Source organism: Odocoileus virginianus, chromosome 2 (assembly GCF_023699985.2).
Source record: "Odocoileus virginianus isolate 20LAN1187 ecotype Illinois chromosome 2, Ovbor_1.2, whole genome shotgun sequence".
Lineage (NCBI taxonomy): Eukaryota > Metazoa > Chordata > Mammalia > Artiodactyla > Cervidae > Odocoileus > Odocoileus virginianus.
In genome coordinates this window covers 653,117-669,887 of record NC_069675.1, presented here as the reverse complement: position 1 = coordinate 669,887, position 16,771 = coordinate 653,117, and the positions used below count along the sequence as shown (strand labels likewise).

The 16,771-nt window shown below is 39.5% G+C and overlaps 1 protein-coding gene and 1 pseudogene across 3 annotated transcripts in view; one reads left to right on the top strand and one right to left on the bottom strand.

The window, feature by feature from the left end:
* The window catches only part of ANAPC1 (anaphase promoting complex subunit 1), a 97,256-nt gene extending 80,485 nt beyond the window's left edge, over positions 1-16,771 (bottom strand). For 2 of the 3 annotated variants that reach the window (XM_070473983.1, XM_070473998.1), the window contains exons 1-11: positions 16,486-16,740; positions 14,009-14,245; positions 12,874-13,035; positions 10,048-10,099; positions 9,734-9,834; positions 8,174-8,256; positions 7,130-7,203; positions 5,279-5,424; positions 4,421-4,641; positions 3,533-3,742; positions 315-410 (exon numbers count right to left, since the gene is read on the bottom strand). In XM_070473983.1, the coding sequence (XP_070330084.1) occupies positions 315-410; positions 3,533-3,742; positions 4,421-4,641; positions 5,279-5,424; positions 7,130-7,203; positions 8,174-8,256; positions 9,734-9,834; positions 10,048-10,099; positions 12,874-13,035; positions 14,009-14,221 (1,358 nt within the window). In that variant the 5' untranslated portion in view covers positions 14,222-14,245; positions 16,486-16,740. Of the gene's footprint in view, positions 1-314; positions 411-3,532; positions 3,743-4,420; positions 4,642-5,278; positions 5,425-7,129; positions 7,204-8,173; positions 8,257-9,733; positions 9,835-10,047; positions 10,100-12,873; positions 13,036-14,008; positions 14,246-16,485 lie in introns of all 3 variants that reach the window. The other variant, XM_070473993.1, reaches the window with a different exon arrangement.
* LOC110141828 (transmembrane protein 126A pseudogene) lies at positions 8,680-9,274 on the top strand (annotated as a pseudogene).

Here is a 16,771-nt window from a genome sequence, read left to right as displayed (position 1 = left end):
TAAAACATGTTAATTTTATGGTATATAAATTAGTTCAATAAAGTTATTATGCCTCACCAAAAAAAAGAGAAAGAGAAAGAAGAAAAGAAAGACCAGCCCTAGAGACAGAAGCACAGGTTCAATCCCTGGGTCAGGAAGATCCCCTGGAGAAGGAAATGGCAAGCCACTCCAGTATTAACTGGAGAATTCCATGGACAGAGTGGCCTGGCGGGCAACAGTCCAGAGAGTCACAAAGAGTCAGACACAACTGAGCGACTAAGCACTAAACACAGATTTATTTACACTGATTAAACGAGAACCATAAACACACTTACCGTAACTGGAGCTCGGACTCGACTAAATAGCACAAGAACTTCTGCCCACACAGGTCAGATGTGATAAAGACTTTAGAGGCCTGGGAATTTTTCTTCCTGTGATAGATATATTAATAAAGAAAATGGTGGCACTGGCTTAAAAATCTACCTCAGATATTAATAAGTCTTTGAAAATACAAGAAATACTAATTGGGCCAAGCAATAACCTTGAAGACACAAAAGCACTTCTAAGAACTGAATATCATCTCTAAGATTCCTCTCAGCTCTGATTCTGAGTCCACTGCATAGCTTTTGGGGGGGAAATTACAATAAATGTAATCATTACCTACAGATTTTTTAATTCTACATTATGCTAGTTGCCTACTGCCAAAGTAATGCAAACTTGAATTCCTATCTCTTACAAGGTCTAAGGTGTCAGACTTTTTACAACATGACCTCTCCTATCTATCCTTATTCTCTAAGATTAGGTTCCACTTCACCTCTCTTTTTTTAAACCATACCCCAAAATTCTCTATTCTCAAAAGTTTCTTTGCAGAGTGGTGCAGAGGACCGGAACTGTAAATTAAGCATCTGCAATATATCCAACTTAACAAGGTATTTAAGGAGAAATGACTTTTTTTCTTTTAGTGACAGTATTTTCTTTCCATCTACTTATTTTTTAAAGTTTGGGGCCATACAACGCAGCACATAGGATCTTAGTTCCCTGACCAGGGATCGACCTGTGACCCCAACCCCCACCCCACACTGGCAGCATGCAGTCTTAACCACTGGATCACCAGGGAGGTCCCAAGACAAATGATTTTTAAATACAGGGAATTTTTATGTTATATATAAGGAACAAAAATAGAACCTACTTCCACCCTGTACTCACATCTTCACTTTCCTCCAAGTATCACTGACCTGCTGACCTAAGAGCACGGGTATGGCCTCCATCTCACTGGAGCCCCAGCGCAACCTATCACCTTCTTTCTCCCCAGGGCCAATCTCTCCTCCTGAGCTCCCATCTGGTTTCTTGTTCCATCAATCACTTCCTCTTCCCCGTATTTTCAATGCTCTCCTGCTCTGGGTGTGTAATCTTTGCAGCCTACTCTCTCACGTTAAAATGAGTCTTTAAATACAAAGATGTACTAAAACATCAGATTATAAAAGGGACTTACTGGTCGCTTAGCTAACTGTAAAAATGGTAGAACAGTTAGGTAAAAAGTGTCCTTTCTTTCTAGAGAAACACAGAGGTATTTAGGGGCAAAGATGAAGATGATTTCTCTAACATAGTTCAGGAAAAACGAAACTCTCCCCGGACCCTGAGATGCCCTCTAGCTAGTTTTGGATCCTCATTCCCTTTCAAAGGACTCTGTGGACAGTCTGTGTATCCATGTTCACCTCTTCAGTCCCCGACTTTTTCCACCCCATTCCACTACACCCTACCCCACCCAAGGTGCTCTGGACAAGGTCACCAGGGAACCCACTGCCAGCAGGGACCGCCTCTCTGAGCCCACCTCTCACTGCCACACTTTACTGGTGACAAAAATGACACCTTCATCTCAAAAGTCTCCTTTCTCATGTTCCATGACTTGTCCTGACCTCCCCTGTTCTGTCTTGTCTGCAGCAACTTTCTCTCTTTTCACCAACCTCATCCCCAAACGTTAAGGTCCCAGGACTTTAGTCCCTAGCCCTTTTTGATTCTACACAGCCTGGTTGTAACTATTCAGAGATCACAGACTGGCAATCTAATGAATGTTAAACCCTCTCCTAAAGAAAAGGCCTAGACACCATATGTACCTTTGATTACTATCTTTGATCCCAGGGTTACTAGAACCCCTGTTCATCCACAGGCCCTCCAGGAACCCCAGAAACCCAACCTCTACACACTCCATAAATTCCAATCCACCTGTCTTGCCTCAGTCACCACTGTTAAGTGACTGCTCTTTCCCCTGTACTTATGACCCACACATAAAGCACCTCCTTACAGTTTTCACGAGACAGAACAGCCCAAACGGCTCTCTCTCTCCACCTCCTCTTTCTCAGCCCTTTCCCCTTCTCCTACATAAACAAACTGACAGTATTTTTAATTCCTGGAACATACCACACATTCACACTTCCTAACTTTTCTCCTGATCCCCTCTAACTACTGTGTCCTGTCCACTTACCTACCCAGAAAATACCCAGCTGTCTTTTCAAAGCCCTGTCTGAAGATCTGCAGTGCCACCATCCTCCTTAGTTGGAGGCTAATTACTTTACATCATTACAGTAGTTTTTGTTATACATTGATATGAATTAGCCATGGATTTACATGTACTCCCCATCCCAGTCCCCCCTCCCACCTCCCTCTCCACCCGATCCCTCTGGGTCTTCCCAGTGCACCAGGCCCGAGCACTTGTCTCATGCATCCAACCTGGGCTGGTGATCTGTTTCACCCTAGATAATATACATGTTTCAATGCCGTTCTCCTGAAACATCCCACCCTCGCCTTCTCCCAGAGTCCACAAGTCTGTTCCATACATCTGAGTCTCTTTTTCTGTTTTGCATATAGGGTTATCGTTACCATCTTTCTAAAGTCCATATATATGTGTTAGTATACTGTAATGGTCTTTATCTTTATGGCTTACTTCGCTCTGTATAATGGGCTCCAGTTTCACCCATCTCATTAGAACTGATTCAAATGAATTCTTTTTAATGGCTGAGTAATATTCCATGGTGTATATGTACCACCTGCTGTCGCTTTTTGAGGACAGGAACAGTGACCTGTTTGCTGATAAACCACAGACACTAACACACGCACTGGCACTGACTGAATGAATGATTAAAGAGAACATAAAGGGAGGAAGGTCATGTAGAACGGAGGTCTAAGTGGTGTTTCACAGAAGAACAGCTGATGCTCAACTAACAAATACAAAACTTAAGAAAAATGCTATAAAACCCCAAGTTGCCTAAACTACACAAATTAACTGTTTTGCCCTAAATAAGCAAACACTTCAAATGGGAGAGATTACTATTAAAAGTTAAGGAAGAAATAGGAAATGACAAAAGTATATTTTTATGATCATATTAATATCACTAATATTCTCTACTGAAACTTAGGTAGCCTTTAATATATATTTCTATGCATTTTTGTAAGTATTTGTAACTGCTTATAGCAAGAAGCTTTACACAGAATATCAAGTGTTTTCTAAAACTTTTAGCATCATTTTTCTTTCAATATGAAAATATATACTTCAAACCTCAGGCGAGTAACTGTTTCTGTCCATAAGTGGTCGATACAAAGTTCCGGAACAATGGGCTCTGTTTCCGGTGCAAGAAAGGAGCCATTAGAATTACTACTTGGAGAATGAGAAAAACTGTGTCTCTTTGGAGACTGACTGTGGCTTGAAAGGTTGAACCTTTGCACCCCTGAAAAAGAGTACACTCCCAAGGCAGGAGAATGAGCACGGCTGCAAAACAAACAGAGAGAAGAGGGCACCACAGTTAATAACGCAGGCCGACACCACACACGGTCCAACAGAGCTTTCCAAACCCTGTGTGTTCAAGCGGATACTCAAGGCAGAAGCCCAGTCAGAAATACAACTAAAAAAAGAACAGCTACTTAAATGGTTTGTTAACACGCTCTATTATGTTCTAAAGATTTAGAACTCCTGCTGGAATAATACTTTTTTTAACTGAAAATCAGTTCATCTTCTGCTTCAGAAAAGGAACCGCTTAAATTATTCAAAAAAGTCTAAACTATGTTCTTAGGTACTCAGACATACACATATGAACAAAACCCAGATTATGTAGATACTAATAAAAACAAAAGCTAAAGCAAACTAAGACAAAAGAAAATAGTACCAAGATATCTCAGGAATTAACATTCACCAAACTGCCGCCAAGCAGTGGGAAGAATGCGGCACTCTTAATAACAAGAACTGGCAGTTTCTAAATATGACTCACTGGCAAGGCAACACAGTAGGCCTGGAATCTTGGTAAAAATAGCTCAGTGGGCATACTGCTCTTTTTTCTAAAAGGTTCTCAGGAGCTGTCAAGAAAAATTTTAAATCCTTCCAATCACAACAGAAAGTTTAAAAAGAAGGTGTCTTTTAAAACAAGGAAACACGTCCACACTGAAGTCCCACCTGAGAGCTGCCATGTTGGAAATGGAAGGTGACCGGGAGTGCAGGCTGGGCGAGGAGGCGGAGCGGCTCTGGCTGTGGATGGAGGAGTAGTTCTGGAAGGGGGACGCCACGGGGGAGTCGCCCTTGGAGAGGCTTCTGAGGTGTGCTGTGAGCGAGCTGCTAGTAGCCACGTTCTGGGGGGTGCCCCCCTGCTCAGAGAACTTTAAAACAACATTCCCTTCCTTAAGTCAAAATGAAGGGGGACGGGGAGATAATAGTTAGATTAGAAGGGCAATTTCCTTGCAGGGTAGTTGCCAGTTATTAAAGACATAACATTTTTTTTCCCTAAGATACTCAATTTATTTCACAAGTGAGTCTTCTAAAAACATACAAACAAATATTATATATTAACACACATATATGGAGTCTAGAAAGGTGGTATGGTGCTGGTGAGTCTACGTGCAGGGCAGCAATGGAGATGCAGGCATAGAGAACAGACTTGTGGACACAGTGGCGGAAGCAGAGGGTGGGACGAGTGGAGAGAGCAGCATGGAAGCACACACACGGCCATATGTCAGACAGACAGCCAGGGGCAGTTTGCTGTCTGACTCAGGAGCTCAGACTGGGGCTCTGTGAGGACCTAGCGGGGTGGGATGGGGCGGGAGGGGGGGGGAGGGTCAAGAGGGAGGGGACGTATGTACACCTGTGACTGACTCATACTGATGCATGGCAGAAACCAAGAGAATACTGTAAAGCAATTACCCTCCAATTAAAAATAAACAAATTTTTAAAATAATTTTTAATGAGTGGCAAAAAAAAAGCAAGTTTTCAGTATTAACTATCTTTTTCTGTTAAGAAGTGACTTGCCTTCACCCTTACCTCTGTTTTGACTCTCCGGAGAGCCCACACAGAATGCAGACCTTGAACAGTATCATAGGTCATGACAATGGAGGGATCGGTGTGGAGAAAGACAATTTTCATTGCATGATCTACAACATACTGCACCCGTGATGAACCAAAAAGACCTTAAAGATAAAACAGAAATGATCAAGTATAGGACAATGGGCTTTACAAGACTGTTGTTTATGAAGTGACTTCTTGCAATTCCTAAAGACACAGAAAAATCAAGGTAATTAAGGCATAAAATCCATTAATGTATTAATATGACATAATTAACTCTCCATTTTTAAAACATTTACTTTGGGCATCAATTTCTTCAAACATATTAAAGATGACAATGTTATGAGCTTTTATATCACACACATGTACTTAAATGTTAATGAATGTAAGCCATTAAACTCATCGACCACAGGTAAAAGGTCCATGATTCCTTTAATGACTAACTTGTTCATAAATCTCGGTCAACGACTCTGCCAAATGTGACTTCCTTAGTGGCTCTTTTCTTCTGTGTGAAGTCCGTCCTCTATGGTAACCGTTCAAACAGTGCTAAACAACACACACTAGTGTTTCTGTTTCACTGGGAAGACACGCAAAAATGAGTTTTTTCCCTAGTGAGTTCAGCTTTTACATCTAGAGTAGCACAAACAAGTTTCTATATCCTTATTTGACAGTTTCCAAAATGTTTTCCTCTCAGTTAAAATATTTAAAAATTTTAAAACAATTGGGTTATAAAATTTAAAAGTACATTACAAAGAAAGAAAAAGCACTCGTAATTCCACTCAAAATAACTATTACTAAAATATTTAGGAGCATTCCTCCTAGTTTTGTTTTCCTATACAGACATATTTTTTGTTTTTACAAAATGAGAATCATATTGCATTTAGTTTTGTACCTTACTTAATATGAATAAGCAATTCCTGAGATTATTAAATATTATTCAAAAACGTGATCAATAATGGCTGCATACCATTCAACCATATGCTCTGACATGTGTGCTTAGGTTGTTTGTAGCTGTTAGCAGTATTATATAGAATTATCAACAAACTTTTTCTGTATAAGGCCAAAGAGTAAATAGTTCAGGCTTTGCAGACCACAAACTGACTCTGTCGCATAATTTGTTTCATTTTTTCCTACAACCTTTTAAAAAGGTTGAAACCACTCTTAGCTCAGAAGGCTTAGGAAAATAAGCTGGATTTGTCTGTAGTTTGGCAAGCCCTGATAGAGAAGATAAAAATCTCAGTGGTATATCAGAATACATACTTGGGACTATGTCCTTAGTAAAACTGGTTAAAGAACATAGGTTTTTTTTTAGCCTTCAAGTATCATTATTGATATTAATCTATGTTGGGTCACATGTAAAATTTTAAAATAAGCATCTAGAAGTACCTCTAGAAAATATTAAAAAATTGAGTCCCAGAAAATTATGATATTATGAGCAGGGTAAATAAAATATTAAAATTTACACCATAAAGGTCTAAGGCCCTCCACTTCTTGTTTCCCAGAAAAAAGAAGCAGTTTTAGTTTATCTCAGTGCTGTTCATCTATTATTAATTACTGAGAAACAGAGTACAGAGTCCTCCACAGGTAAGTTAGAGAACCTATCAGTGTTCCCGGCTCTATTTTCACTAAAAGAAAAGTTGTTTAAAGGTAATACCAGGACAGTCATTGAACTAATTCATGTGAATTATTTTCATCATTAAAGTTATCTTTTAATGCTTAAATTATTTTATCTTTATAAAAGAAATCAAATGTTCATAACCTCCTTTATTTCCTCCCCACTCCCAAACTCTAATAAGAGTCTACGTAAAAGAATTGATAAAACACACTTACTTGCAGACTTGCAGACAAGGGGCGTGATTTCGTCCAGCGGGTGCAGCATGCTGAACAGAGTGGGTAAGGGCTCCCTAGCGGGGACAGAGGAGCACCGGTCACTGACCCGAGCGCGACCCCTCAGCTGACACGCTGCCGGGGGTCTCCCTCATGCAGAGTGAGCCTGCACACACACCACACACACTCAGCGCCGCCCGGGGAGGGCCCACAGCAGTCACCACCTCACACGACCAACCGAGAGGGGGGCGCAGGCCAGCCACTGTTTAAATGCACTGTTCTCAGTGGCACTGTGTCTCTGACAGCTAGGAAGAAATTTAGTCCCCTAGACCTATTTACAAAGGAGTGTACTTTAAAAAAGGGAGAATAATAAATGCTTCAGGTAAATTAAATGGCTGCTTTTTAAGGAGTGACTGAAAAAAAAAGGGAAAAAACAGACCTATCTGAACACAGAAAGAGATCAAAATCTGTAAGCAATCTTCTTCAAACTTAGTGTCTACTCCTTGCACCATACTGACAGATACTGCATGTTCCTGCTCTTCCGCAAACTGACGCTCATTAGGGAGACACGCTAATTACCACATTACCAGTTATTACACACCTGAGACTATGAAGCTCTATGTCAAAGATGATAAACATAGCTCATTAAAACTCCGCATAAAACCTAACAAGTAAAGACAGTATTCTTCCTTTTTACTTGTTTGTTTCGTTTTTGTCTTCCTTTAACAGGTAAGGAAACTAATGCCAAAGCTCATGATTTGCCCAAAGTAACATGATGGAAAAAAATGGCAGAGCTAAGAACTGAGTCTTACTGTCTTTAAGCCAAGAGTTTGCTCAGTTTTACTACCTGGGGGGAAAAAGCTGTAGATAATTAAGTGCCAGAGAAGTACCAATAGAACTCATAAGTATACAATGATGAGATGAGAGAAAAAGGCATCTATCTGCACTGACAGCTTGGAAATTATCATCATCCCAAACTTTTGGGTAAGCAACTTTACCTAAGAACCGACAGAAAAAGCCCAAGAAATCATATTCTGACCTGCATACCTGGGTGGGCCTGGAGGAACCTCACATGAAGAGTTGCTTCGTTCGAACAGCAATCCATACTTGGTGGGCCAAACACTTGCAACCTATTTGGTAAAAGGGTGAGGAAAAACAGAAGTAAAAGAAACCATTCTCTATAACATGTTTTTATAAAACAATATAGAACATTAGATTTTTCTTCCAATTTAATAAGAGTTTTGCAGACTAACAATCTGTAATTCTAACAAGGAAATCTAAGAGAAAATCAAATATAAGGAAGGGAAGTTTGATCTAATATTCCCACCAGTGGCTAATATCAGTACCAAAATGACGATGTGATTCAAGTGTAACGACTGCCCCGGAAACCCAATCCGCCGCCGGCTCCGACCCGGCGCCCACCTCGGGCCGGTCACGTGGCGCCCAAAATGGCCGCGCCCGGGAGGCTGGAGCGGAGCGAGACGTGAGCCCCCGCGGGGCAGGGGGAGACCCGCCGAGGCCGCGGCTGCACGGAGGCGCGCCCAAGGCTCAAGATGGAAAATCATGAACCAGATGGTACTATCATCAAGGAGAACTTAATTGATATCACTGCCAGAAAAATTAACCAACTCCCAGAAGCAGAAAGGAATCTGCCTGAAAATGGATGGACATATGTTGGACTTAATGCTGCTCTCTGTGGCCTAATAGCAAATAGTCTTTTTCGACGCATCTTACATGTGTCACAGGCTCATATAGCTGCTGGCTTACCAATGGCAGTGATCCCATTTTTGACAGCAAATGTATCTTAGAAAGGTTTTGTAAATTTACCTTTGAATACAGGTGATCTGCATTGTGAAACCTGCACCATAACAGGAGGTGGATTGGTTGGTCTTGTTTTCAGTGGCCTGTACCCTGTTTTTTTTGGCTATCCCTGTGAATGGTGGCCTAGCAGCTAGATATAATTCAGCCCTGCTACCAGAGAAAGGAAACATCTTAAATTACTGGATTAGGATTTCTAAGCCTGTCTTTAGAAAGCTGTTATTTCCCATTTTGCTCCAGACTGGGTTTGCTGCATACCTTGGGTCTAGACAATATAAACTACTTATAAAGGCTCTTTAGTTACCAGAACCTGGCCTAGAAATTAAGTGATTGTTAAGCAAATCTGTACACAAAAACAAAACTATAAAAATAACCTATATCTAATTATGAATAAACAGAGACTTGTACATAAGGTAAAAAAATAAAAATAAAAAAAAATAAAGTGTTAACGACTGCATTAGGGCATGAAAAAAGATGATGAGAAACAGGAAAAAAATTAATATTGCTCAAGTGGTTGAGTATAACCAAAGTGATTTCTTACATATGTCACTTAAACTGAAAAAAAAAAACATTCCCAGAAAAGATATCATAATTCACTTTACTAGATAACTTACTTTTTAGGCAAAGGATGGAAATGGCAAGCAATTAAAGCTGCTAAACTTTAGCTATTTTATTTCAGTAAAAATAACATTTGAATTACACAATGTGAGAGTAGCAGTACCTCTGAAATCAATTAATTCAAGAATAATCTCCAATAAAACACAAAATGATTGAAACACTCAAACTTACCTGAAAAGGTAAAGAAGCTATGTAATCCTTTCCTTCTATGCTATGCATGTTGATACATGAGCTTTGCAATATACATATACATTTTTCCACTTCATCACTACCTGAAAAGGGAGTACAAGATATATGCATGTTTTTTCAAAAAAGATTCCCAAATACAAGTTACAATTCCCAATAGCACAAATTCTTTAATGAACAACATAAAAATGCTCAAGCTAAGCCACTATTATTAGTGGCTACTTATTTTGACTGAACAAAAAAAATGAGATAAACATTTGGAATCATAAGATCAAATAAAATTTCAAAAAGAAACTTACTGTAGTCCTTATCAGACTTATCCTGTGATATAATGAAGTCACACCACAATGCCTAAAATCAAAACAAAATGCTTACTTAAGAAAATGGTATCTAAATAATAACCTATTAATTAATATCTAAATAATAGTGTCACCTACATAACTGTCCCACCTTATCAGTTCAACACATACATATGGAAATGAGGAAAAATAAGATAAAATTAGACTAATGATAACTATTTTAAGATAAACTATGTCTGCTAGTAAGTTTTATGAAAAGACAAGGGAAGACAGAAATCAACAAACCTACTAGATAGAAGCTTTGAAGCAAAGTGAATTCAAATAGAGATTCAACCTATAGTAAATCCTATATCCTATACAAAGCTAAAGATTATCGTAAAAGATGAAAACTGCCAAGCTATTTCATTATCTCCAGACTTACCTAATGATCTTATCACTCCTTGACACACCTAGAAATCCTTCCTTAAATGCTCATTTTAAAAATGTGTGTGTGCGTGTGTTTGTGTACACGTACGTATATAGCAGGAAAACTTTTAAAAGCCATTAAACTTTAACTGGCATGCTTGACAATCACACTGAAATTATCTAAAGGCATTTTCATGTGCCCTTTTAATTGTGGTAAAACATACATAACATAAATTTATCATTTTAACCATTTTTCAGTGGCATTAAATACATTTACAATGTTACATGGGGGGGAAATTATCAAAAAGATCACTGACTTCAGCACTCCTATACAGAAATGCTTTTACACATCATCTAAAATTTGGGAATAATTCACTTTACCCTTCCTAATAAATTGTTATAAGAGTACAACACTCACCATAAAATAGTTAACAGGAAAAAAAAGCAGTGTCGAGATATGATTTCAGTGTTTACAAATGAGGAACTTCACATGAATAAACAGCCTCTGAAACCTTCTGTCAATAGGCTAACAATTAAGTCAACTACCAAAAATGCTTTCATTTTCCCTCCAACATGATATCCTAAAATCTTTCAGTAAGAAAAGCGGAAACGGTACAGTAAACATCTGTCTCACCTAAATCTGACGGTTATTACTAACCTTTGGTATATCTGTTTATGTGTGCATTCCTATACATAAGGATGTGGGAGGAAAAAAAAGGATGTGGGGAGTGGGGAGGTGCTGTTTGAAAATTGCACACATCATCACTTCACCCCTAAACTCGTCATCATGTATTTCCACCTCATCATCTATTTCCTAGAACTGAAGACATACTCCTATTAAACCTATAGGTTTAACCTATAAACTGTCATACCACTTGAGGAAAAAAATATAATTTTCTACTAGCACCTGATATCCAGTCCATTTTCAGATTTTCTCAAGAATGTCTTTTTTTTAATATAAATTTATTTATTTTAATTGGAGGCTAATTACTTTACAATATTGTAGTGGTTTTTGCCATATATTGACATGGATCCACAATTGGTATACACGTGTTCCCCATCCTGAACCCCGACCCCACCTCCCTCCCCATCCCATCCCTCAGGGTCATCCCAGTTCACCAGCCTCAGCTGGTTCTCAAACAAAGAGTCAAAGTTCATTTAACGACATTCAAAAAATACTGCATTTGGTGATGTCCTTCTAGCCTCTTCTAATCTGGAACAGCCCCCATCTTTCTTTCCTGCTCCTTGACTAACTTTTTAAAGAGGCCAGAATGTAGACTGTTCCATATTCTGAATTCATACAATTGTTTTCTTGTAGTGTTTTTTTTCCTTCTATTTTTTATAATGGAAAATTTCAAATACAAAGTAAATAGAATAACATAATGAATACTCATTAGCCAGCTTCAATAATTATCAACCTCTGGACATTCTTGTTTCATCTATACCTCCAACCCACTCCTCATCTCACGATACTTTAAAATTTTACCCTCTAGTCCCCATACTTTCTATAACTGGAAGGCTGAATTAGATGCTCACATTATATAATCTTGGGAAGAACTGAGAGGATGACAACATACACTGCATTATAGCTGCAGTATAGTATTCCTTTGCCCCACTATTAATGATAGCAAAGAATCATCCAGTGGAAATGGAGACCAACAGATATCTCTAAAATAGAGATACATCTGTTCCTTTTATTAGTAAGTAATCCACAGAGTAATACCCTGGTGCACGGTAATGTCTTTTCACCCAAGAGTGTTACTATTCATTAACAATCCTTTTCTGAATCAATTATTACACTGGAGGTTACAAAATGATGATTTTTTTTTTTAAACTCTATCCTTCTATTTTTATTAGTTGGCATTCTTCCACAAATAAGGGAGATAAACTGCATGTCTTCCTAAAAAGGAAGGGCAAATACTTAATTCCTTCTCTTTAATTACCAATTTTCAGAACAGACATAGGTGCAATATCTAACTGCAACGAAAGCAACTAGGTTTTTCTCTGATTATCACTAGGAAGTAGGTATTATTGAATACCTGCAATCAATTATAATCATCATGGGTTAAAGTATTCTTTGTACTCTCAATGTATTAGAAATTTTTAGAGAATAATGAATCTAATCACTCAAGAACAGTGTTTAAATACTCATTAACCTGACAAGTTCAGTTCAGTCGCTCAGTTGTATCTGACTCTTTGTGACCCTGTGGACTGCAGCACGTGAAAAAAGGATAGTGGAAAAAAACTGACGGACAAAGGATAGTGTAAAAAAAAAAGTGATGATATAGAAAACAAATAAAACTTTTAAAATGTATACCCAGCTGCTGGGATCACTGTGCTGTTTTTATTATTTCTGTTAAATTTTAGGACAAAAATTGTTAAGTGTTAAATAATCAAATGCTAAAATTCAAATCAACTCACCTGTTGAACAGGACTGTCAACTGTAAATGCCTTATAAACAGCCAATGCCTGGCTTTTGCTTCCTTTGCTCCAGATAACCATGTTTCCAGCCATGTAGAGTTCCTCATCATAATCCACTTCTTCTCCAATTTCACTGACACCTTTCCTTAACTGCCAGCTCTCCTTAAAACATAATACATGCAAGACATGTTTAAGCACTTTTTCAATAGTATGGAGCACGAATTACTAATTAAATCAAATAATTATCCAGATACAAGTCTCCTACTCTCTCTTTGCCTGTGGGGTAAGACACACTCCAAGCCCAACTTTTAGAAACTGATTAACAAAGTAGGGTGTCTGGGTATTTGCATTATATATCTTATAGGATGTTTCATGTTATACTATCATATTATTTCTCCAAAACATAAACATGTCTGTCAGATCCCCAAATGAAACCAACATGCTGGGGGAAACTAAAAAGGTATATTAAGTGTAGGGAGAAGTGATGGAGAGGGGCAGTGAGGTGCACGTGGGAATCACTAGGGGAGTTTATTCACAGGGCAGATTTCCCTGCTTCACAGCTACATTCAACTTCTGTCCCTGGGCCCACTCATTAAAAGTAAACAGGAGAAAGAAAGGTTTAGATTTTTAACTACATAGACTTTCCTCTCCCTGAGATTGTGGTATCCTAAGTGGAATAAGGTGGGAAGACTGATTTTCTGACACATGCTAACGTCTCATTCCCCTATTTAAGAACTATTATATCTAGTTATGTGGCTTTTTTTCTTTTTTAGCCTCTAGAAACATGTAAGTTTTATTCTGCAGCAGGGACCATGTCTAACTCTACCATCTAATCAAACAACATGATATCTGGTCCCCACATACTAAGTGAAGAGAAAGAGTTTTAGAATGGACCATAATCATAATACTTACTATAATACCACGAGTTCCATGTCTAAATAAATGGTTATGACATCATAATACAATGAAGTCATTATGTTAGTCTTGATTGAAATTACCAAATTTCAGTAGTGGTTAAGCCACTACCCTAGAAATGCAATTATACTCCTTTCTCAGTTGCAGGTAGTCTTAAATTACAAGTAGATCGCAACATTCTATGTTTCAAAAATATTATGGGAAAGAAACTTAATGGAACCTTCTGTTTCTCATGGATGGTAACCTCCTGAAGGGATCCCACCAGGCCAGCAGCACCATCAGAAGACCATAACTCGGAGGCGGGCTGAAGCTGGCGAAGCTGGAGGTTCAAAGCATTAGGGTGGTGCTTGCAGTGGTCTCGACCAAAAGGAACAAATTCCTGCAAATCCCCGGCTGCAATCATTGTTGCCCTTTCTTCATAGAAGTTCGACATGGGTTCCAAATATCAACATTATTTCTGTATGAATTCAAATACATTGTAGTCAGCTTCTTCAGTCAAAACCAGAATAAACTGTCATAAAAGTTTACAGAAGCGTCATTAATCCTTAGATGAGTGTCAAATAATCCTATTATATTGTAAGTGTACAAGTAATTAATAACATCAAAGGTCATTCCAGATCTGACTCTCAGATGATTAGTTATCGGCACATTTCAGCTGGACCGACAGAAGGTTAGCACTGAAGGAAACCACCAGGTTGAAATGAGCACTATGTCCCACAACACCTTCCCCATGTTTCACACTACTACACACTAGCTTTTCCACATTTCACATATGAAGCATTCAAACAAGCTGCACTTTATAGTCCCATGACTGCCCGGCTTCTTAACATTAAAAGTCATGTCTGTTCATTTCCGCTGAAACCTAATTTGAAAAACACATTTCAAGGATCACTGGCATGTTGGAATGAAACAAACCAAAAAACCCAAAAACCTCATATTACTTCTAATTCATCGTAAGTTGAACTACTCTTTTCAGCTGTCCAATCCACAAATTAAAGTGAAAGTCAGTTGTGTTTGACTCTTTGCAACCCCACGGACTGTACGGTCCATGGAATTCTCCAGGCCAAAATACTGAAGCAGGTAGCCATTCCCTTCTCCAGGGGATCTTCCCAACCCAGGGACCAAACCCAGGTCTCTCGTACTGTAGGCGGATTCTTTACAGTCTGAGCGACCAGGGAAGCCCGATCAATCCACAAAAGACCTAATAAACTGTCAAATGTCACCAGTAGTTTTAACACCCCAGTCGACCAGAACATATAACTAAAATCAATTCCAATTTGAGGGCCAAACACAGGAAACCAAAGCATGAAGAACTCTGGCCATGGGCCAGTCACACTTGTAGCAAATTTACGAGTCCTAGCTTTTAATTAATACAATCTATTTACAGTACAGCTCATCACTATAAAGATGTGGGTGAGCTGTGGGTGGAAACATGCTCCTTTACTTCCAAAACATTTCTACATACAGTAACGGGCAGCCAGTAAAATTCACTGTATGATATGGTAGATAAGGTAGATGCCAGTTTTCTCTCCAAGACAATACCTATCCTAAAAATGGATTTTGTGGCATACCTAAGCTGAAATCCTCAAACACATATAACAAAACCAACATTTAACCATGGTACCATAAACAGTGTTTGGAACAGCACTCACAATTAAAAGTTTAACTAAATTTGACATATCTCTCATCCCATCTGAGGTCTTTTTGGCATCAGTAGGGTTTTTTTTCCTACACTATCTCAAAGCCCCTGTAATTCCTATGCAGCTCCTCCAGGGTCAAAGTTATTCTGCTGTGAGTTAAATGCTATTCCTGACACAACTGTACGTCATAATTGAAACACTTATTTTTCTCCGCTAAAATTCAGAACTGAGAAGACCTGAACTTGGGATATAACTGAAATAGTACCTTATAAAACTTACAAGAAAACAACAAAATTCATTTGGTCTTCCTATCAACAGAATAACAAACATTAAAGAACTGACTGGAGAGTTTATCCTACTTCAGTTGTGCAATTTTGGAACATTATTCTATTAAAACTTAGAAAATTACAAAACTATTAATTATAGAGTATTTTCAAAGTACAATATTTTTGTACTATTTACGAGAACACATTTAATACTTTTGCAATCTCCCCAATTTTTTACGTGTTTTTACTTATCAGGGGGCAACATAAAAAGCTACAGACTTAAGTACTGTATTAAACTGATACGCTATATATTAAGATATCAGCCTTGCTTAATAGCAACAAAAACTACCCTGCCAGAGGTAACCACAAAGTTGCTTCAAGAGTAAATTCGACTAAATTCAAGTGCACACACAAGACAACTTGAGACTGCAAAAAAGCAGAGCTTCCCCGACCCCTCTAGAGTCAGCTGATCCATCTCGCTAAAAGCTTGAGCCTCAGAACTTCGTTTAAGAGGGGCAAGGGGCCGACCTAGAAGTTGAGACCCCACATGGAAGCTGAGACCCCTTTGGCGCTGAGCTCAGGAAAGAAGCCGGCTCGGAGAGTAACAGGGAGATAGATGCACCCCCGGAAAGCCCAGTCCGCAAACTGGGGTCCCCATGGCTCCAGCGCGTGCTCAGGGCCCGTCCCGAGCTCCCAGCCCTCCCGATCAGGGAGCGGGCAGGCCCTGGGGCGAGTGTTAGGACTACGGGATACGCGACGAGACACCAGGCGTGGCGGGCCCGGGACCACACCTGTGACTCGGGACGCGTCAGGCGCGGCGAGCCCCGGCTGCTCTCCGGAGGCGAGGGGACCGAGAGGGCCCAAGAGTAGCGGCGGGGATGGTCACGGTGACTCCTCGGCCACTGCAGCTTCTCATTCCCTCTCCCTCCCCTGTTCCGGAGGAAGACTGGGCAGCAGCTGCGGACACAACTGCTAACAACAGGAAGGCGTGCGGGAGAACCTCTCACCCGAGACGTTCAAATGGTCGCGTCCATCTTGACTTTCCCGTCGTGCCTCGCGCCGGGGTGGGGCTTCGGC